Genomic DNA, 22,706 nt, shown 5'->3' with positions numbered 1-22,706 from the left:
CTCACACCTACCCTGCCTGTGGGTGTGTGTGTGTGTGTGTGTGTGTGCAATATCATCCCCATCCTATAGGTGAAGGTGCTGGGGTGCACGCCCTCACCCCCCATCTTATGCCTGGAGGAAGGGGCAGAGCCAGTTGCTGAGCCCAGGGGTCTGGACTGGTTGTCACCTGTACCCAACACGTGGAAGAAGCAGGATGCACCTGAGGGCCCCAGAGTGCTCTGGGCTCTGTCCCCATCATCTGTGCAGGGCAGGAAGCACCCTGCCTCTGGTGACAACTTTGGCACATCTGTGACTTTCCCACAGACACTTGGAGTCGCAGGCTATCCCAACGTGGTCCTTAGAAGTCTGGTTCCATGTAAGAGTAGAACTCCAAACCTGCTTTGGCATTAACTCTCCTTCCCTCGCCCCAGTTGGGGCCTGACTACCTGTGACAAGAGAGCAGGGATGTTGGCCGCTCTCCCTCCCTGGGCGTTTCTCCACCTTCCTCGGCTGGCTAACTGCAGGGTCTCCACCTTCCTCGGCTGGCTAACTGCAGGGTCCGGGTGCCAAGAACGGTGTGGGCACAGTGCCGACTCTAGGTGCTTCTTCCTCTCACGGCACTTTCATGGGTTCTGCAGAGATTCCACCGGTCCCTTGGCCCAGGCAGATGCAGATTTATTCCAGGGGCCACTGCATGGCCCCTCAGGCTGTGCCCGCCGCCAGCTTCTTGCTGCTTGGGGTCCCCTCAAGCCTTCAGCTCCACGCCAGCTCTCCTCACAGGGGCCACCTTGGTCCATGGAGGCCGTACCTGTCCTGGTACCGATGGACCTGTGAGCACAGCTAACCCTAGTGTGGCCACCGCTGTCCTCTGGCTGCAGCCATGTGGGCTCCAGGCCTGAGGGAGGCACTGGGAGTGCCCTGGGTTTCCCAGCTGCCGGGGGACATAGAGCAAGCTCCTCAAGTGGCCTGGAGACCCCTCACCGTGGTCAACGAGAGTGAGAGAGCCCCCCACGAGTGAGGGACGAGGACCCCCCTCTCTACCCTCTTATATTCTCAGAGTAGGTAGGGGCTCCTAGTGAGGGGCTCAAGAGCCAGGGAGCCAGTTCCCCCTGGAGTTCACATCTACTTTGTCCTTGGAGTCTCCTGTCTTAGTAGCCTGTTAGCGTCAAGGTCAAGCAGAGGAACCAAGACTTGAACCTGCTGCCTGCTGCGGTCTGGGAATCTGGACCTCTGGCTCTGAGGAGAAAGCGTCTGGGCCTCACCACAGTTGAAGAGTGATCGGATGCCGTTTTTCAGAAGGAAATGAACTGGAGCAAACTGAGTGAGTGTGAGATAGAGCCTGGCTCACAGTAAGGACCCGTAAGAGCTACGTGTATGAGAAACAAAGAACGCGTGTGAATGTGAAAGTCACGGGCTCCCAGGCTCCGCCATGAAACCTGGCCAGAGAAGGCTTTCAACACAAACAAACTTTCTGTGTAGAGGGGCCCCCGGGCCCCAGAGGGCCGCAGGGCTCTGGCAGACCCAGGGAGGGCCCCGGCCTGAGAACAAGGCTCTTAGCCCACGCAGGAGAGAAACCAAACGACGCAGAAGCCCTTGGAATCGGGCGAAAGTGGGCGCTGCGCCCCAGACGCTCAGGGCGGTGCTCGATGGCTCCAGATCGTGCCAGTTGTCATCCTGGTCTCCAGGGACGATGCGGAGGCTCGGAGCCTGAGCAGACTGGACCACGGGCTCCCAGCTCAGCCCAGGCCGAGGCTGGACTGGAATGCAAGTCTTGTGATTCCAGATTGAGTCGTTTCCCTCTGACACAGCTGCCTCCCATTAATTTCGAATGTGTGAGACTTGGAGCACAGCCCCAAGAGCGGCAGCAGGGCTGCCAGGCTGCTTAAATCGGGCAGTGCTGACCCCGGACAGGGCCGCTCCGATGCCGCTGGAACCCATGGGAACGAGGCTCCCTATCCCGGCCACGTGTCCCCCTCCGCAGAGCCGGCTTCTCTGCAGCCGTGGGCATGGCGCTGGGCCATTCGGCACACTCGGCTGGTGCTCCGGCTGCTCGCCCAGTCCTGCACTGGGCACTGGGGACATGGTCCCTTCCTCCCGGGGCTGGTGTCGGGGCAGGGGCGGGGATGGACGGTCAGCGGGAAATCACACACAATTGCTTAGCTTCAGATGGATGGGCGCTGAGAAGGCCAGGCACAGGCCACACGTGCCCAGGAGGATGGGGTTGCCGCCCTCTTTGTGAGAACTCAGGGACCTGAATTCTGTGAAGCACTGGGCCCTGCATCTCAATGAAAGCCCTCGCCCGTGTCTAATTTAACCCCTGAGGGTGGGAGAAGACCAGCAGTTCTTTCCCTCCCAAGAGAAACGTACAGGATGAACAGGAGGTCGTTTCCGGGGCGCTTTGGGCTTGTCTGCTGTGGTCCACGCTGGTGGGTAGAAGAGGCCCCTGGCTCCTGGCAGGGTCCTGGTGCTGGCGGGCTGGCCAAGGCCGCCTCTGAGAGGAGGACATGACAGCTGAGACCAGGGGCTGCTGAAGTCAGAATCGTGCAACACTTCTGAGCCGTCTTCCTTTAGAATTATGAACGAAGCACAAGATCACTTTCTTTGTGAATTTAAAATGATCGTTTTCTCAAATATCTGTTCTGTTGATCCTGGTTTCACACACGTTCCTTCTTAGCCTTTCTCTTCTCCTCCCACAAACACTGGTTTCCCGCCTTCTGTCCCAGGCCTTCCCCCTTCCCACTGAACTTACAGCCTGGATGTCTTGCCCACTCCCGGGGCTCCACACACCCCTGTGCTGACAAGTCCTGCACACCTGTCCCCAGCTGCCACATCTCCCGAGCACCGCACCCATCTACCCAGTGGCCCGCGGACATCAATCCCAAACTGAGCTTCTCATCGGCACCCCCAGCCTGCTCCCTCCTTGGTGAATAGCACCAGCCTCCACTGATGGTTACCCCCGAGTACCCCTCATGCCACGCAGCTGGTCCACCTCCTAGACACCTGTGGCTCACATCTCTCCTTCCCAGCCTGTGGTCTTGACCAGAGTGAGATTTCTAGGGTACAAATCTGAGCATATCACCCCCTCTCCTAAAAATCTCCATGCCTTCCCCTCATTGAGCTCCAGGCCCCTCTGGGCCCCCCCAGACACACACACACACACACACACACACACACACACACACACACTCGCCACCCCCAGCCCTAAAAATCTCCATGCCTTCCCCTCATTGAGCTCCAGGCCCCTCTGGGCCCCCCCAGACACACACACACACACACACACACACACACACACACACACACACACACACACACTCGCCACCCCCAGCTCTTCAGCCTGGCCGGCTCTCTGCAGTTTCTCGAGTAGGTCCTGTGTCTGTCGTCGTGGGGGCTTTGCTCACGCTGCGCCTTCTGTCTGTACGGCCGCCCCTGCTGGAACTCCTGCGCCAGTCTGGAGGTCAGACCCTCTGGGTCCTCTCTGACCTTCCTGTGTTCTCAGGTGCCCTGATCATGGCTCCACTGCTCACCAGCCCCTCGCCCGACCCTTCCGACCACAGGTCCCACACTGTTGAGATGCCGATAGGGCCTGCAAGGCAGCGTTACTGTGAAGCTTACATCAGATCCTGTGTACAGAACACTGAGCACAGCATCTGGCACCTTTTAGGTGCTCGATGAATGTCAGCCATCACCAACACCGCCACCATGATGGTCGTGGTAGTTATTCGATTGATGTATTGATAGTTCTTGCTGTCACCGTATTTATTTATTTTTTTCCTATCCAAGCATGTGTCTTTCCCGGGTGTAATTATCTGGTTGTTTGTCTGTGTCCCCACTTGACTGTGACTGCATGAAGGCAGAACGTCAGCTCTCTAATTCAGAGTGGCCGTACCGCACCTGGCCCGGGTGTTGTTGAGGAAGGCGGGAGGCTGCTGTGTCGTTTCCTCCTCACAGGGAACCTGCCGGGCCAGACCACTGCCCCCGTCTTGCAGATGCAGAATTCGGGCTCAGAGGTATGAGTGACTCGCCCAAGGTCACTCAGCCGGGAGGTGGCGGATACCAGTGGGAGCCCAGGCCTGTCTGCCTCTGGATTCCATGTTCTTTGCTGTCGCCATTCATCATCCTTAATCCTGTCCACTCCAAAGCCATTGTTAGAGGGCCCTGTGCTCTTTTCTCTTCCAGTCAATGAGTGGTCTGTTGGGCAGCATGTCAGTTTCTTGAGAGAAATGTAATGAAAACCAGATTTCTTTCATGATATCTCGTTCCCCAGTGACTGTCAGTTCTCATATGTTCCAATAAAACTGCTAAACAGCCACTTAAAGATTATTCATGGAAAAATTTTGCAGAGGAAAAATAGAGCAATCTTCTGAGATAGTCAAGCCGCGTGGTCAGTTTTTCCAGCTGTCCGTGCCATATCGGGCTGGGCAGTGGGGACCACACTCTGCTAAGCCAGGCCAGAGCCAGGCTCATTTTCACCGCCCCTGCCCCCGCCCCGAGGACAGGGAAAAACAAACTTGCCAGCCACCCGCTCAGAACCAGTCCCAGAAGACACGTGTCCCTGGTGCTGTCACGTGGTGCCCCCCCCCCACCAGGCCTTGGTGGGGCAGGAACGTGAGGCCTTTCAGTAGCAGAGTGTTACTTACGGTCAGAGAGGCCACCTCCATCCCTAGGTCCCAGCTGAATGGAAATTCTTCTGCTTCAGCGTCAAACCCCGGGCTGTTGGTCCGCAGTGCAGGGATGGGAGTGTCTGAGACCCAGGGCACTCTGAGCGCCTCAGCCTGGACCCTGGGCCTCGGAAGATCACAGCCTCTTCTGCTTGCGCCGCCCCCCAACCCCCAACCCTTCCCTCAGCTGGGTTGAGGGGCATCTGAGGCCAGGCATGCCTCCCGTCCAAAGCAGGGAGAAGGGGGGGGGCGGATCTGGGCCTCAGCCTGGAGGGAGAGTCAGGAGCTGAGTGGAAGAAACCAAGGGCGAGTCCGGAGGCTTGGGAGAGCCAGAACTGGGGGTCAGAGCCAGGATGCAGGAACCACCGGAGACAGGTGGGGAAGGGAGTGGATCAGGAGTGAGCAGAGGCTGAGGAAGTTCCCAGAAGAGCCTCAGAGCGTACGACTCTCACTGCACACACGGCCGGTTAAAGGAGCAAACCCAGCACCCCTCTGCCACGTGACCTGGTGTGCCTCCGACACGAGGACACGAGGATAGTCAAAGTATCAACGGCACAGGAGTCATTGAATTCAGACACTGAAGTGTTTACACAAGCCTGGCACACAGTTGCTGCATAATAGACGTCAGTCTCCTTCACCTTCCCTTCCCCGGGAGTAGCAATTGGACCTTATCCATCACATGTTGCCTTCAGGAAGTGCCTCCTGCTTATCAGATCACCTCAAGTGTGTCACTGTGTTCCTCCTTCCTCAGGTTTCCACTAATGCCTGACCTTTGAACTGCTAGAGCTCCTCCCCCGCCACGTGGCCCCCACTCGCCACCACCAGCAGAGTGGTGTAGCCCTGGGCCCAGGTCCTGCGCGTGGTAGAGATAGAAGCCCTGGCTCTCTTACCTGCAGATCAGGCCTCCTCGGAGTACCCACCCACAGCACGGGGCCAGGCCCTTAGCATTCAATTATCACCATTCTTAATACTACCACCAGTTCAAACCATGAGGAGGAGCCAGGCGATTTGACCTTTATCAAATAATTTCTGAACCTGGGGTGGGAGCCAGAGTGACTCAGGCAGTGAGACTGTAATCCCACGTACATGCAGCTGACAAACAAGGCGCATTCCACCCTCCGCATGGATACATTTATTGAGCAGTATGTGCCAAACAGAAACAAAGCCGGATGCTTCCATGCTTGCCTTTCCTCCCTGCAGCAGCTACACGAGATGTTTCACGTGGGACAGAACTTGCTTTCATTCCATCGCTTTGAGCAGAAGTTCTTCACCGGGTGCCGTCAGAATCACCTGGAGATCAGCGCCCCCAAACCCCCCCAGGCCAGCAGAATCAGACCCTCCTGGAATGGGCCAAAAAAACTCCATTTCTCACACACCCTCCAGATGCTTCTGATACAAACATGCCCTGGTTAAGAATGACAACCTCGAAGAAGCTGATGGCGGCGTGGAAGCCCTCACAGGAAAATGCACACATACACGAAGCTTAGCCACAGTCCTCACTGGCTCCCATGGACCCTCCCAGGGTTGGTGAAGTCCAGGCCACGACTCTCTGACTTCATTATTATGGGTTGGTCTGTCAGAGCCCCGTTCTTGAGATGCCATATGCAGGCTGGAATTGGTACCTCAGACAGCACCCCCTCTTGTTACCGAATTACGTCGTGTGGACCCTGCTCGAGCCTTAGCCTGAGCTCTCTGTCTCAGCCAAGGAGGGTTATTTTTTCCATCTGGGTCCCAATAGGCAGATGACGAAACAGAAGCTGAGATCAACACAGCACAAGCTTTATTCAGTGGCCAAAGAACGGAGAAGCAGGAACTAAATTCACAGATCAATTAATTTTAAGTAAAGACAAAAGGAGGAGGAGTGAGGCCAATGATGGGGAGGAGGACGCATTAGTCCGCCGGGGAAGGGACGGGGCTTTTTCGAGGGAGTGGGGTGCCACCCCCTTTTTATCCTTCTTTGGTCCTTAATGTCCAGTCCCGGCCACCAGTAGATGTATCATTTAATGTGCTAATGAAGTCAGATCAACATATAATGAGACTCAGGGTCTGTTGGAAGTCAGATTCGTGCCATCTTGGTCCCAGCTGGTTCCATGTGGTTTTTTTCTTTGTGTGTGTGTGTGTGTGTGTGTGTGTGTGTGTGTGTGTGTAGCTTCATTTGTCATCTCTGGACCCTTTAACTTAAAGATTTATGTTCACTGCTGCTAGAGTTGGGGGGGTTGGCAAGTTTTGAGCAAGGACACTCCTGCTAACAGAGGAGGTTGATGGGTTTTGAGCAAAGACCTGGAGCTGCTTTGGTAGCACCCTCTCCTGCCACCTGGCTGAGAGGCAGTGTGATGTGGTGGGGCCTCCTTGAGAAGGTTCTTTGGGCTGCAAACAACAGAGACAGACTCTGGCTGGGAGGGCTGAGCAGCCAGGCCAGGGAAGGTCAGGGGGGGCACTGGGACTCCCTTCCACCTCGCTTTTTGCCTTAACCGTGAGCCTCTCTCACCGTAGACCCGCCTGCTCCTCCACAGGCAGGGAAACATGGCCATCGACCGTGTCTGGGTTTTATTTCTCATCCCAAAGAGAGATTGTCCTCAGACATATTTCTGGCCCAAATCTGAAAATCCTGGGGAAGGTGTCTCCCCCAAGCCGGGGTCAGGGGCAAGGCCACAGTGGCGCTGGTCTGGGGTTGGCTCTCCTGTGACCCCCATCGGGGGAGGGGCGATTTCTGGCAAAGATGCTGGGCAGGTGGTCCCAGGTGCCCCCTCTGTGCATTCTACAAGGCCTAGACTTGAACCGGATTCCACGACAACCAGCCCCCTGTCCTTGAGGCTTGACGTCCTGAGCTTCTGCTTCCCCATTTGTGAACCAAGGCTAATAACAGGCCTCAGGGGGTGTTGTGTGGGTTAAATGTGAAGGCACTGCAGGGCTGTGGCAGACACAGATGACACTCAAATGGGGTGATCGGAGGAGAGTGTCAGAACGAGGGTGTCGGGAAGCGCAAGGCACAGCCCAGCACCCCCGGCTAGAAACAGTGGGGCACTGTAACCGCCCCTAGGCCTGCAAGGGTGCAGGGAAGCAGCGGTTACCAAAACCAGAGCAGAGGGGGCCTGGAGACCGCACCTCTCAGGGGTGACCGCAGGAGAGAGCTGCAGGAAGCGGTGCCCCAGCCTCGCTGTCCTCCCTTCCCCCGTCTCTGGCCCGGGCTCCCCATCACTCTGAGCTGACCAGGAGCCAGACGGAAGCCCACTGACCTAGGCCCCGTAGTGCAGCCCCCAGTTCATGGCACAGGGTGGAGAAGGACGGATCTGGAGTCCAACACAGCCCCTTAGCACGGTGCCTGGCGTGGAAGGGGTGTCCACTCATGTTTCAAGTATGCTCATTTTAAATGACGAAACGTACATAGAGAATACCCATTGTACCTCCCACCCATGTTTAACAGAAGTTAACATTTTGCCATATTTTCTTAATTAATTACAGATAGAGCAGAAGTCCCTCTCACCCCATCCTTTCCCTTTCTTCCCTATGGAGGTATCTACTGTTCTGATTATCCTGTGTAAATTTTTGTGTTTTACTACAGGTATACCTATATACAAACATATATACCATTTTTTGGTATGTTTGTAAAATTTTACATAAATGGCATCATGCCATCCACATAAACATTCTTTTGCAACTTGCTCTTCCTACTTAGCATATGCTTCTGTGATGAATGGATCAGTAGCCATACTTACACCTGTAGATCCAGTTTCTTCATTTTTTCCTGCTCTGTAGAATTTGTTGAATGAATAGACCACAGCTCACTTCTCCATTTCCCTACCGAGGGGCATGCAGGCTGTTTCCACATTGAACATCATTGTAAACGTGTCCCCTTGTGCACGTATGCAAGAGTTTCCTGAGGGCAGACACCCAGAATTGGAATCCCAGGGTCACAGTGATGCCGTGAAGGCATGGCATCTTCACCTTTACTCAGCATTGCTAATTGCTTCCCAAATATTTGACACTCAAATGAGCCCCATACTAGCATTCCTGTCTCTCCACACCTAGCCAACACTTGATATTGTCACGCTAATTATTTCTGTACAGTCTAATGAGGTGAAAATGTACCTCGTTTTTACTATAATTTGCATTCCCATTATTACCAGTGAGGTTAAGGCATCTTTCCCTATAGTTATTGGTCATTGGGGTCATTTCCTCTTTTGTGAATTTCCCCGTTTGTCTCCTGTGCCAGTTTTCTGGGGGTGTGGGTTTGTCTCTTTCTTACTGGTATTTGAAGTTCTCTATAAATCTGAACATGAACCCTTTGCTGGTGATGTGGGTGACAGATACCTTCTCCCAGACTACAACTTGCCTTTTAACATTGCTTTTGCTGTCTTTTATCTATTTGTTTCTTTGTTTTGGTGCAGAAATGTTTAATTTTAAATGCAGTCAAATTTATTCATTTCTTTTCCTTTAGGGTTTATGCCTTTTGTTTCTTTCCTTTCCCCCTAGGTCATAAGGATTGTCTGTTTTTTCCCAGTAGTTTTGCATTTTTGCTTTTCACATTTATGGCATTAATCCACTTGTATAATATAAGGTAGGAGGACTCTAATTTCATCTTTTTCCATGTGGAACCCAGTGGTTCTAGCCCCATGTACTGAAAAGAGCCTCCCTACCCTCTGAATTGTAATGCCACCACCACCATGAAGCAAGTCCGGGTTCTCACTTCTGATTCACTGAACAGTTCTCTGCCCATGCCCCAACTCCAGACTGTTTGAATTACTATTGTTTTGTGTTCTGGTCTGATATCAGGTAGGGCAAGTCCTGTACTATTCTTTTTTTTTTTTTTTTTTACGTCATTACAAGTCTTTTTTTTTTTTTAATTTATTTATTTTTGGCTGTGTTGGGTCTTCGTTTCTGTGAGAGGGCTTTCTCTAGTTGTGGCAAGCGGGGGCCACTCTTCATCGCGGTGCGCGGGCCTCTCACTATCGCAGCCTCTCTTGTTGCGGAGCAGACTCCAGACATGCAGGCTCAGTAGTTGTGGCTCACGGGCCCAGTTGCTCCGCGGCATGTGGGATCCTCCCAGACCAGGGCTCGAACCTGTGTCCCCTGCATTGGCAGGCAAACTCTCAACCACTGTGCCACCAGGGAAGCCCCCTCCTGTACTGTTCTTCTTAGGATTTGTCTTGGCTACTTTGTCCCTTTATTCTTCCATCAGGATTGTAAGGTGAGCTGAAATGACCAGGTATGGCAGGGATAGAGCACCATGCCCCTGACAGTTTCAAGCAAGGAAATGACATGGTCCTCTTTCCATTTATCAAACACTTATGAATCTGTATGGTGGTTGGATTTGAGAAGATTAGACTGGTTGCAGGAAGAAGATAAAGTGTGGGGACCCAGACCAGTCGGTGACAAGAGAGATGGGCAGGGAGGGGGTGTACAAAACCTAGGGGCCTTGGTGATCGTGTACAGCAAGTGAGAAGAGCAAAGCAAGTCACCGTCTGGAAGAAGCCAAGACGACCCCTCCTTCCAAGCCAGGTGACTGGGTGGCCAGCAGGGCCTCCAGCCGAGGCTGGAAATACAGGAGGAGGGTCCAGGTTCAACCCTGGCTGAACTTGTGGTATCTTAGGAAAGTTCAGATGGAGATGTCATGCCAACGGATGGATATGTAGGTCTCAGGTTCAGAAAAGAGGAAGGCAGTAAAGATTTGTGTCATCAGCCGATCTGCTGAGTTAAAATCAAATCAAAACCAGGAGCCAAAGAGGGAGGCCTGTGTAGACAACACCAGCTGCTGGAGGATAAGGAGCCTGTGGAGGAGGCAGAGTGACAGCGACTGAAGAAGTACAGGGAGAAGCAGGAGCGTGTGATGTCACAGACGCCCAGGAAGTAGAGCCTTGCGACGAGCGATCGCTAGCCTCAGACACCAAGGGTGCTGGTGAGGAGGCCGATGAGTGTTCAACGATTAGGCCAAAAGGAGGTCAATGGGAATGTCATCAGGAATGAAAACCAGATTCAGCGACTTGAGGAGTGAGTGAGGGGGCGGCAGCGGAGTAAGTAGGAGCAGGCCTCTGTCTGAGGAAGCGTGGCTGGTTGGGAGGAGAGCCGGGGCCGGGACACCTTTTCACGGAAGATGAGAGACTAGAGTGTGTGCATAGGCTGGGGAAGGGGCCTGAGTGGGGAGAAGGGGAAAGTGGGGGGGTGACTTCTCAGAGGGAACAGTAGGGCTGGGAGGTGGTCCCGGCTCCCCAGGCCTGGCAGGTAGGCTGGCGTGGACGGAGGTGTACGTGGCAATTGCAGAGCCAGACGCGAGGAAGATCAAACTTGACAAGCACAGTTTTCTCATGGCAGGAGAGTGGCATCCTTTGGAGGGGAGGGTGTCTAAGAGTTGTGCAGGGGGCTGAAGGAGGGAGGAGACCCCTGGGGAATAGCTGTTGAACGGAACAGTGGAGACCTAGTAAGGGTTTGGCGGCGGGAACTTGGGGAAGTGAAGGAGAAGATGTCGGGGGTGGGGAGTGCGGCGTGGAGGGGGTGCAGGGAGGGGGATGACAGCTGCGAGCAGGAATTCAGAGCTTAAGATGATGTGAGTTCCTTGCCTTGTGAACCCTCCGAAGTGCCAGAAGGGAGCTAGACTTTCCGCAGTGGACAGGCTGGGGACAGGGGTCATTGTTTTGGACACTAAAATAAGAATGAACCAAGCATGCTGGAGGACATGGGAACCCTTAGGTCACTTGTGGATCTGCAGCTTCTTGAGGCGGAGGATCTGGAGCCCTGGATGGACCTCGGGCCTCATAGGCCCTCCAGGACGTTCCCCAGCACGGCCAGGCAGCAGCCCCTTGGTTTGCAGGGTGTTTGATGCGCTCCGCAGGAAGTGGCCCAGCCCCTTGGTGGAAACCCTGGCCCCCACTTCCGGTGTCTGGCCCAGGTAGCTAAGGCTAGGCTGGCATCTGGGGTCACCTCCCTTTGAGACAGGCTGGGACCTGGGGCCCTTTGCTGCAGGGCTTGCACCTGGACAAACGTCTCCTCCAGCAACAGATACAGAGAAACTATAAGGGACTAAAAATAACTGCGGGCACTTGCAGTTGGGACAAATTATGAACAATAAGTTACAAAAAGGCCAAAACCCAACTGCCACTTCTGAGCAGGGTACTACACGTGATCCTGCACACAGCACCCCCAAGGGGTGGGCACACCACCTAAGCCACCCCTCCAGCCTGACCCACCCATCCGCCCCTGCCCTGACCCCACGAAAGGAACCAGCTCGCCCCCCTTCAGGGAGTGAGCAAGGGAACCTGTTACTTGTTTTTGCTCCCCTGTGAGCATGAGTCCGAATAAAGCCTTGTCTGAATTCCTCGTCTGACCTCTTATCAGTTTCTATTGATTAGAGTCCAAGAACCCGTCTTCGTAACACCTTAATCACCTCCCTTCCCAAGCCACAGAAACTAAAGAGTACCACAGTGGTCCAGACCACACCCCACAATACATAGCTGTGGACATGGCCAGCATGAAGGATTCTGCCTCCATCTCTGCATATGCGGCTCAGTGGGGTTTGTGGCCCCGGCCCCCTGGCTCTGATGACCTCCTGTCGGCCCCATGACTGGGGCTGAGGAGGACGAGGTAATATTATCATAATAAAACCAGAGTGAACGCTAACTCTGCACACATTACTTCATGACCCCTCCCAACCACCTGCCAGGTGAGTGAATTATCCCCACCTTTCAGATGAGGAAACTGAGGCTCCGGGAGTAAGTAACCCATCCAAGGTCACCCAGGCAATAGCTGACAGGCCAGGGATCTGAACCCCTGCCTACCTAGCTGTGCTCCCTCTCATTAAATCCGCTGCTCCCCAATAAGCCCTCCACACATCCCTTTTCGTCAGTTGTGTGGTTGAGAACAGAAAGTGGCCGTGGAAGGGCACAGGGTAAGGGCCCTGGACCTGGACTCAGAAGTCACCCTGTTAAGGCTCAGCTCTGTCACCCAGCTGGGTGGCCATGGAAGAGTCCCGCCACAGGGAAACAGGCCAGGATGCTGATCCCCGCGTCCAACCCCACGTCTGTCCACGGCACTCTCCCCCATATGAGCAGCAGGGCTGCCCGGTCAGGGGGCTACCACGCAGAGCAGGACACTGGCCCTCCTGACGGTCGGTTGTCAGCCTGGAAGCAGGGAGGGAGGGGTCAGGGTCTCGCGAGGGGAAGCCCACGGGACTTGGGAGAACCTTGTCCCCCATGACAGCCGGGCCAGGTGCCTTCCCCCAAACCCGGCCCCCCCACCCCGAGCCTCCACAGCGCCACCATCACTCTGTCTGCTCTGTTCACAGCCCCCACCGGCGGCTCCAGTTCTGCGAGGTTCAGCCGGCGGCCCACCTGTCCTGACGCATCTGTGACTGGCAGCCTCCCCACGCCCCCAGTTCCGAGACACAGGAAGAGCCACAGCCTGGGCAACAAGTGGGTGACTGAGTGAGCACCCCCTGCTCCCCGGGTCTAGACTGGGCTGAGCGTGGGGCGTGCGCTGAAGGGCTGCTGGGAATGCTGGCCCACCGGGCCCTGCCCCGTCCGTCTGGGAGTCACTGACGGGCACTCTTGGCATCCCGGGCTGGTGCCCTCTCCTCAGGCCTGGCACGTGCTCAGGAAGAGTGGGGGTGTCCACGGCAGCACAGCCTGCGAACTGGTGATGGGGTTTCACAGGCTCAGCAGCCAAGGGAGGAAGTGTGCGGGGAAGGGCAGGGAAACAGTGGAGGGACTCCAGGAGGTTTGCCCAAGCTCGGTTAGTGCCTCCTTGCGGAAAACCCCAGAGTCCAGTGGACACCATGACTGTCATCCAGGGAGCACTAGGTGTCTCATGGTGCTTGTGTATTGGGGCTCAGAGTCTCTGCTTGCCAGAAAGCCTGCAGAGCAGTGAGCTGCCGCTGTTTCACCCAGCTGTGTGGGGCTGACAGCTGGGGGACACGCATGGTCCTCAGCGTGGCCGGGACTGCCATGCCCATGTCCCCAGGGTGTCGGACACAGAATCCTGAGCAGTTGGGTCCCTTCCTCCCTCTCTCCCCTCTTCCCTCCTCCCTTCCCTCCTCCCTTCCTCCCTCCCTCCCTCCCTCCCTCCCTTCCTTCCTTCCTTCCTTCCTTCCTTCCTTCCTTCCTTCCTTCCTTCCTTCCTTCCTTCCTTCCTTCCTTCCGTCCTTCCTTCCTTCCTTCCTTCCTTCCTTCCACCATTAAGATACAAGCCCCAACCAGCCCAGACCAGCCCTGGAGTCACTCACAGGCTGGAGGAGAAAGGGTTGCTTCCAAGTGTTCGGGGCTTGCTCTGTGCTCGATGCTCTGCTACGTGCCTGTCCAGCATTCTCTCACTGAGCCCCTGCAGGCCTCCAAGGTAGGCGCTATATGATACACCTTGTAAGAACAAGCCTGGTGAGGTTCGACAGGTAAAGTACCTTGCAGTGGTGAGTAAGGCTGGAGCGAGGATTTGGACCAGGTTTGTGACTCCAGAACCAGATATACTGATCGCAGGGTCACACAGTCCCTTCGCTTGTGTGGCCCCATGTCTCACAAGCACCATCCGCTCACTTGAGCCTCATAGTCATCCTGGGAGACAGGCAGGGCAAGTATCGTAAGTCCCCATTTGACAGATGGAGATACTGAGGCTCAGAAGAAGGATGTGACTTGCCCAAGGTCACACGGGGAGATAGGGCAGAGCCTGGACTTAGACCACGGTTCTGGGTGGAGGTCTTTCTCCTGCAGCTGCGCCGTCTGCTCAGGACGCCAGGGCAGGTGTAACCACTGTCACTCCCTAGATAAGGATCTTTGCCTCTTTCTTCCTTTCCATTTTCCAGTATGATGTGTCAGTTGAGTGTAGTTGAGAGTAAAAGTGCGACATTCCCATCGGAGAAAGCGAGGCACCTGCTGGACGACAGCGTCCTGGAGTCGCGCAGCCCCCGCAGGGGCCTCGCCCTCGCCTCCTCCTCTGCCGTCACCAATGGACTCGCCCTCGGTAAGCGTCTCCGGCCTGCACACCACAGCGGGTGGGCCACAGCCCGGCGTGTGTCTGTCTCTGTCACCGTGCAGTGCCCACTGGCCCCTCACCCCCTGCAGAGGGGGCTCCCCACAGGCGTCACCAGAGCTAGGGAGGCCTTTGCTTCCCGGCCTCCGAGGCTTCACGAAATGCCCTGGGTTTGTCCTCATCCTGCTGGTGGCCCTGAGAGTGGCAGGCAGGCTGGACAAGTACCTGAGACCCGCCATCCTTGGCCAGCAACTGCCAAAGCCTGGTTGCTGCCCCCGCGGGGCTCCGTCCCTGGGGAGCCACAGCCCCTGCACGGAGGGCAGAGGAGGAGGTGCTGCCCAGGGACGGCAGCGGGGCGGCCACCGGGCGCTCACTGTGCCCCTGTCTTCACACTGAGAAGCCAGAGTGAGGGAGGATAAAAAACTGATCTTCTGGGATGAAAGCACATGTCTGAACTTCAGCCAGAAATGGTGCTTATGTCAGTGGAAGGACAGAAACTGAGCTGCTGGGGCCAGGAGGGGAGGGGTCAGAGCTAAGGATGGCGTTGAGCTCTAGTCACAGGTCTGTCCCGCTGCAGTGTCCAGGTCACCTGACCAGGTCACCCAGGTCATTTCTGCTGTCAGACAAGCATACTCTCCGCCGGCCGTGTCCTTTCAGTGTGCCCATGCTTCTGTAGTCTGTGTGTCTGTCTACTTCCCTTAACAGGGAGCCTTCCCGGGGCTGGCAGCAGGTTAGTCGGAGGCCTGTAGGGTGGAGGGCCCCTGGGCATGGAAAGGAAGAGGATGGTGCAGACAGGACAATCGGGCAGGAATCTCACATCCCACATCCTCGTGAAATGAGGCCAGTCTCTGAGGCAGTGCCACTGCAGGGGGCAGCTGTCTCCTACCTGCTGGAAAGTCTGTGACAAGCAAGGTCCATGTCTGCCTTCTGTCCAGGAAGGAGGTCATCCCACTTGGACCCGGTCAGGGGTTTATACCAGCTTAGGACTGTGTAGCCTGCGGTTCATGGGTATGCCTTGGGGAAAAAATTCAGGGTCTGTGAGTTGGGGAAAGGCTGGGATAACCACATAGGCAGGTCTCTTCCCAGAGACTTTAACGTGCTTATGGGCTCTGTGGGTCTCCCAGAAGGCAGCGGAGTCTGCAGGTTCCCTCATTATCTGGGCCGGGACCATCTTCCTTGGAGAGTCCTCTGGGATGGGGTTCTGAGGAACCAGTCTGGGAAATGCTGGCCCAAGAGCATTCAGCTGGGCAGCAGAACAGCTGTTTTACATCCAGGAAACTTTCTGAGCTGTGCCTGAGCCCAGGCCTTTCTATTCCTGAGACAGAAAACCGAGTCAGACGCAATGCTGTCCAGTATCCAGGCGGGAGATCACCAGGCAGTTTGTTTCTCGGCTCCTCTACTCGGGAAACTCAGATGTTTTTCCGTTTGGAGCTGAAAGGCTGGGAGCACGTTGCCGTATGTGCACGTGCCCTGTTTGGAGCTGAACTGGTCCCCTCCCTCCTGTAACTCCCAAGGGACCTGAGATCTCCTCCTTCTCCCCCTCCCACTGCCCGCCTGTGGTGTCAGCAGGCAGCCCAGGCAAAGAGTGTGGAACCCAGGCCCCTCCGAGAAAATCTCTCTGCTGTCCTCGTGGCTGAAGCTGGGCCTTGGAGAGTCCAAGTCAGCCACAGGGGCAGGCCTGGGGGAGGGCTGGGCCCCGCTGTGTGCACACTGCCCAGGATCTGAAGGGCCGCTCCGTCGGGGCCTCTGCTAGGCAGCTGCTCCCTGACCAGCGTCTAGTCGAGCCCTGACCTTTGGAGGAAGAAGTGTGCTCGTTTGGCCCCTGTCTTCACCAGGTGAGGCCTGTTTGACACTGGTTTTACTTGGGCCAGAAGGGAGGCGGTGGTGAAGCCAGGCCAGGCCAAGACAGAGGCCTAAGGGCCCAGACCCCAGAGGACTGGTGGGCAGGCAGCTGCAGCCCTCAGGGGCAGGGAAGGGAGTGGAGGACCCACCCTCAGGGGCAGGGAACAGTGGGACGGGATGGGCCAAGAGTCAGAAACAGAAGCAGCAAAGCAGAAGCCGAGCCACGCTGACAGCCACAGGGTCAGGAAGCTGTTCCTCCGGCATGTCTGTGCAGCTCGGGGCCTGGGCCCGGTGACCCAGGAGAACGGGCCGCTCCGGGTGGCCCCTCTTCTGCGAGGCCGCCGCACTCATCGATCTGTGTTCCTCTTGCAGGCAGTAGTGAGAGCTCAGAGTTTAGTGAAGAGACGTCTTCAGGGCTGGCAAGGTGAGTGTGGCCTCCGCTCGGCCTCCTTCCCAGGGGAGTCGCTCAGGGCCCGGGGAGCTGGAGACCAGCCCCACCGACCTCACCGGCGGCCCAGCCTGGTGAGGCCGCCCTGTGGCTCCCGCAGGTCAGCGTGCGCAGCCCACGGGCAGGGCTGCCGAGGCGGGAAGGCCGCTGGGCAGGATGGGCATGGGGCGGGCGTCCCAGCCCCTGCTCGGGGAGCCCCGCGTATCACCTGGTCCAAAGCTGGCCCGGGAGTCTGAGGCCAGCGCCCGAGGAGACCTGGGTGCAGATTTGGTCTGAAATGAGGGTTCTGGAAACCAGAAGCCTGAGAACGGGCCTCGTCTGGAGACGGGCTTGTAGCTCCGCCTGGTGGGGTCTGAGAGCGCTGCACCCCCGTGGCCTCGGGCCTTTGGGCCGACACCTACCGTGCTGGGCACTGGTGAAAGAAGGGGACCCTGGCCCGGGGTTGGGCTCCCTGCAGCCAGCCCATCTGCCCCGGGAATTCACCCCGTGCTCCTACTCCATTGCTGACGCTTCCTCTGTGCCAGGCACCTGGTGGGCTCTGGGAAGACAGAGACTCTGTGCACGGGGAGCTCCCACAGCCTAGGCGCCGCCGAAGGTGAAGGGCATCGTGGCGACTTAAGTTCTGAGGGGAGGCAGGGGGACCCAGTGACGCAGAGGCAGGTCTGCACCGTCCCTCAGAGTAGCCCCTCCACTAGCCTGTGTGCACAGTGGCCTGTGTGCACAGACAGGCACACACACACTCACAGGGACACACACACACGCTACACCCTCTGCGTACGTGTGTATGTACACACCCACACACGCACACTCACGTACGCTCACACAGATTTGGGTGCACATTCGCAATGCAGGCCTACACGCGCCTCTCACACGTATACACACACTACTCCTCTGGTGCTGAAGCCTCCTGTCTCCTCAGCCTCCACAGTCATAAATGGCCAGAGAAGGGGTGAATCTGGCCAGTCCCCACAGGGCAGAGTGCTATCATGTGGGGATAAGTGATCTTTGTTGAGCCCTCCCTGTGTACCAGGCACTGTCCTGGTCTCTCCCCATCCTCAGACCTAGCTACGCGGTGGTTACTTGTAAAATGTCCCCGTTTCATGCCTGTGGACAGCAAGGCGCAGAGAGGTGACATGGCGGTCCTGCCTCACCCGCCCCTGGCAGGCAGAGCCGACCCACGTCCACCTCGCCCGATCATGGGGCCCACCTCATCACCACCATGCCTCGTCCAGTGCCGCTGTGACACTGCAGGGACTGGCCCCACGTCGGTCAGCCGGTCCATCTGTCCTCGTGAAACCCTAGGTGGGGGGCTGAAGAGGGGGAGGGACGACTCCCTGAGCCCTCGGAGCTCCTCCCTCTGTCCCGCCGCTGGCCTCCTGGAGGGATGTTTGCTCTGATATGGGGAGCACAGGCAAACGGGCCCCGCTGCCCTCTCCCTGCCCACCCCAGGGAGGGGTGAGAGCCAGACAGGCACCGGGTAGACTCCGGATCTGACGAGCGGAAGTTTGACTTTTCTCAGCAGCGGTCAGGGGACTCCTGGGGCAGCCCTGAGGAAGGGGGCTTAGGGCAATCCAGCACCTCCCCAACCACGGGCCAACGAGAGGACATTGATCCTGAATAGTGTCCACACCTGGACCTGCTCATGGCTCATTCATTCCTTCTTTCACTCGTCCATTCCTTGTGTTCACTCATTCATTCCTTCATTCACTCTTCACTCATTCACTCAAAGCTGTGTATTAAGCAGTTGCTCCCCGCCAGACACCTTGCCAGTCACTGAGGGCGGCAGATACAGTTCCTACTAAGCACCCACGACTGAGGTCAGAGCTGCCAGGAAGGAAGGTGGTGAGAGAATTCCCGCTCAGGGAGACGGAACTGTGCTCCACTCGGGGAATACCAAACACTGCAGCATTTCTCGTCTGTCTCTTTCACGTAGGATTTAGCATTAGACCCACTCTCCATCGGAATGTCTCTCACAGGACTCTGGGTGGGCTTTCTGGCAAGCGCTGGTCTCACAGACAGCTGGCCTGTGCAGGTGCCCAGCCCTGCCTCCAGGAGAATGGCCTGTCCCTCACCTCCTCGGGACCCAGCTCCCGGTCTGGCCCCTTCTTGCGGAGGGGAGCAGGAGACCACCTGCTTTGGAAGATGCCGGCGGGGCTAGGATGTCCCCTCTGGCGCCTTCCGAGACCCAAGGCGGTCCTGACGGTTCAGACGCCAGCTGCCCCTCGGCCTCCAGCTCCCGTGGCCCAGGCTCCAGCCTCCATTTCCATCCCACACTGGCCTCTTCTCATGTCCCCCGGAAAGAATCCACTCCCTCAAAAGCATGTGAGCGTTCTAGACTTTCCTGAAGACCCCACGGGAGACTTGGAGGGGATTTATCTCACACGCTTTGACATCTTTGTAAAACGTTGCTCGTTTCTCTCACAGTTCAGTGACCACAGTTCCTGTTGCTGCCTGGGCCTCCGTATTCCTAACCTCTGCCCACCCAGAGCCCAGACCCACAGGACCTCCCTCCACCCTGGCCTCCCCCATGCCACGTTGCTCCTGCTAACTGAAGGGGAGCAGATTCCCTCTTTCCCGGGAGCCGGGCCTCACTCTTTCTGGCCCCAGAGACCAGCAGCTGCCCCCAAGGAGCCTCCCCTCCCGGACCCCCCGCCCGCTGTTCCCAGCAGACGCTGTAAGAACCCGCTCTCCTTGCATCTTTACACGTGCATGGGCGGAGGGTGGCATCAGCACAAGAGACAAGGGTGCAGGAGAGGGCTGGGCCAGCCCCGCCAGAGGAAGAGGTCCTGTCTGTGTCAGTTCCCAGAGGCCAGGCTGGGAGAGGGGGGCAGCACCTTGCCCCACAGCCCTGAAGCTTACAGCCCACAACCTTCAACTGACTAGCCCACCAGCCCCCCAGCCCTGGTGACAAGCTTGGCCTTGGCCAGGAAGAGACATGGAGCCAGATACCAGCATGCAGGGCCGGGAGGCCCAGGCCAGTGACCCAGCCGCCGGCACACACCCCTCTGTTGGTCTCAGGGCACATCATAGGCAGCCTTTATGCTGCTGTGAACAGGCGGGTAGGATGGTTCTCGTTGTCTGGCCAAGGGTGGGATCGTGTGGCCCATCTTGCAAGTTTGCCTTCCCTGATTCACACCCCTGGACACTTCAGCCCTGTGGCCCCCAGGTGTCCTTGGGTGGCAGCCAGGGCTCAGGCTGTGCCCAGTGCTTCCTGAAGTGGCCAGCCTTAAAGGGCATCTGCTTTGGAGCCCCCAGAGTCCCGGGACCCGCCCGGCTGCTCTCTGGGGGAGTGGCCGCACCTAGCCACTGTTCCTGCTGGGACCGTGGAGGGTTCGAGGAGCCGAGGGGGCCTTCTGCCGCTGCTGTCACCCTCCTGTCCCTCATCCAGCTCGGCCTCAGCAGGTCACAGGGCCCGTGGGCTGAGGAGGGACGGGAAGCGACGGGAGCCCTGAGGCAGCCAGACCCTGGGCAGTGCTGGTCAGTTCTCAGCCCCCAGGCGGCCCCCAGAGACCCTCCCTATCTTCAGGGCCCAGAATGAGGACAGAGTGGTGGTCCTGGGTCAGGGCCCTGGGGAGCCAGAGGCCGGAGTCTCTGGGGAGGGGGCAAGGGTGGGACGCCCCTCACGTCCCTGACCTGATGTTTTCTCACCTGTGTCCTGGGAGTGGGACAAAGGCAGGAGAGCCCTGTGTCACATCTACTTTCCCAAGGAGGCAGGGAGGTGGCCCCGGAAAGGCATTTTCAATGCATCCTTGATGAATCGGAATTAGGAACTGTGGACGCTGCACCAGGCTGGCCTCAAGCAAACCTCAGCCTCCTCAGAAATGGAACGGGGGGCGGGGAGAGTTAGTCGGCCTGTCGGTAAGGGGTAATGGCTGCTTCTTTATGCCTGCGTTGGCACTAAAGTGAGAACAAGAATCTCAGCCTAGGAGTTAAACATTTTAAATGAGGTTTTTACAGAGAGCGAAGTGGGTGATGGGGAAGAACACGTGTGTGTATGTATGAAGGTACATAATATCATTCCTCTTGGTTGTCTCTGCTTGTAGAGTTATTGAGAGACTTTCTTTATTTTCTTTTTCTGTATTCTCCAAATTTTCTACAATGGGTTAATGTTTCTTTTTCACCCAGGAAAAAAATAACATTTAACTTTCTAAAAGAGGGTGTAATCAGGAATGTTTACTGGTCACTTTTTAAGGGGTGAAATATGAAAGCACGTCACAAAGTTCATTACGAAATACTCAGCCATCCTTCTCCTCTAGTCTGACGTTGCCAGGCTGCGCAGAAGGGCCTTCTCACATGACAGACAGGCCAAAATATGGGTGGCGGAGAGACTAGGAGGCCGAGGGGTCCTTGGAGGAAGCCCCTCTGGTGGGAGAGGGAAAGGGAGCGGGAGAGGAACGTGCGCCAGCCCCCTCAGAAGCAGAGCTGTTCATCCTCCTTCCTGGGGAGGGGGAGCTGCATCAGGGGGCCGGTCACAGCTTGCGACCGAGGTGGGAGACAGAGATTCAATCCACGATGCCAGGTGCACGGGGGGTCATGAAGAGGACGCGACGGGAAAGCCCAACAGGGGGACCCGCGTCACACTGTGGGTTCAGGGGTGGCTTCTGGTAGAGGCAATGGTTCAGCAAAAGCCGAGGACATTGGGTGAAGAGGACCCCAGTGGGCCCTCAAGGGGGGTCCTGGGACCTGAGGAGGCTGCGAGGCCTGAGTCGTGTCGCAGGAGGGGAGGAGAGGTGGCCCAGGGGTGCTGTGTGTCCCTGAGTCTCTGCAGGAGGGGTGGGCTCCGTGATGAGCCCTGGTCTCTGAAGTTCTGAGTGCGCCTCTGCAGAGAGAGGTCATCGTGACTTCTGGACATTGTCAGCAGCGTTGGGGGGTGGGGGTGGGCAGGGCTGAGGTCAGGGCTGCTTACTCTCTCAGGGACCTTGGGCATGTCTCTCAAGCTCTCCGAGCCTCAGGTTCCCCAGCTCTACAGGGAGGATGCTCGCAGGAAATACTGGACACAGAGGTGCAGTTGCTCCTGTCGCGGAACTTACTTTGGGATGTGTATGAATTTCGTTCAGTAGGAACCTCCCGCCAGCAAGCAGGAGATCCCGGAGTCTAAGGCTGGGTGGGACGAAGAGAAAATTTCCCACATGGCAGTTCAGTGGATGGGCTACAGTACAGGCAAGTGTCCGCCAGCCCTGCTGGCCTCCAGGGTGACTCTGAACTGCGGGGAAGGCCCCTTTAAGAGAGTGCTGTAGACAGGTGGCCCGTAGGTGCTCTGGGGTGTAGAGGAGGTTGGGTGACGCAGTTTCCGCACTGTGCTGTCTTTAGCCTATGAAATCTTCTAGCATCCTTAGGGAGACCCCAGGAAAGTGGAGTCATGGCAGCAGAGCCCCAGGCCTGCTACCCCCAAGTCAGAGTCTTTAAAACACTCCTTTTCCTCCTGGAGAAGGTCAGAGGACTCTGGTAGATGCCTTGGGATTGCCAGGGTTCAAGGGTGCCTCTTGGGCCCCAAACTCTGCAGCATGTTAGGAGAGGGAGGCGAAGTTCTGGGGGCGATCCTGGAGGCAAGGGGTCCACTTCAGCTGAAGTGCAGCCATGAGGGTGGCTGTTCTCAGGGTGACTCTCACAGAGGGCCTCACTGCCCCACCCCCGTCCCCTGTGGCTGAGGCCCAGGAACCCCCCAGGCTGGTGGCCCTCCCCTGCCCACCCCTCAGTCTGGTTCCCCGGGTCCATCCCGCTGCTCCATTCTGCTGCTCTGCCTTGGGTGGCCACCCAGTTGGGCGATGTGCCAAGCTTCTGATTTTGGTTTCCCCCCAGAGATGCCATCTCTTGCCCTGTTGTCAGCATCA

At 57.0% G+C, this 22,706-nt stretch overlaps 1 protein-coding gene across 29 annotated transcripts in view; it reads left to right on the top strand.

The window, feature by feature from the left end:
* Window positions 1-22,706, top strand: part of RALGPS1 (Ral GEF with PH domain and SH3 binding motif 1) — a 296,025-nt gene that overhangs the window by 254,617 nt on the left and 18,702 nt on the right. For 17 of the 29 annotated variants that reach the window (XM_082470079.1, XM_082470087.1, XM_082470075.1 and 14 more), the window contains 3 exons: window positions 12,913-13,051; window positions 14,419-14,576; window positions 16,800-16,851. In XM_082470079.1, the coding sequence (XP_082326205.1) occupies window positions 12,913-13,051; window positions 14,419-14,576; window positions 16,800-16,851 (349 nt within the window). The other 12 variants (XM_082470081.1, XM_082470080.1, XM_082470073.1 and 9 more) reach the window with 5 other exon arrangements.

This window comes from Balaenoptera physalus (genome assembly GCF_965194825.1).
Source record: "Balaenoptera physalus genome assembly, chromosome: 7".
Classification (NCBI taxonomy): Eukaryota; Metazoa; Chordata; class Mammalia; order Artiodactyla; family Balaenopteridae; genus Balaenoptera; species Balaenoptera physalus.
Note: the sequence above shows the minus strand (reverse complement) of the source record. Positions and strands in the feature narration are given on the sequence as shown.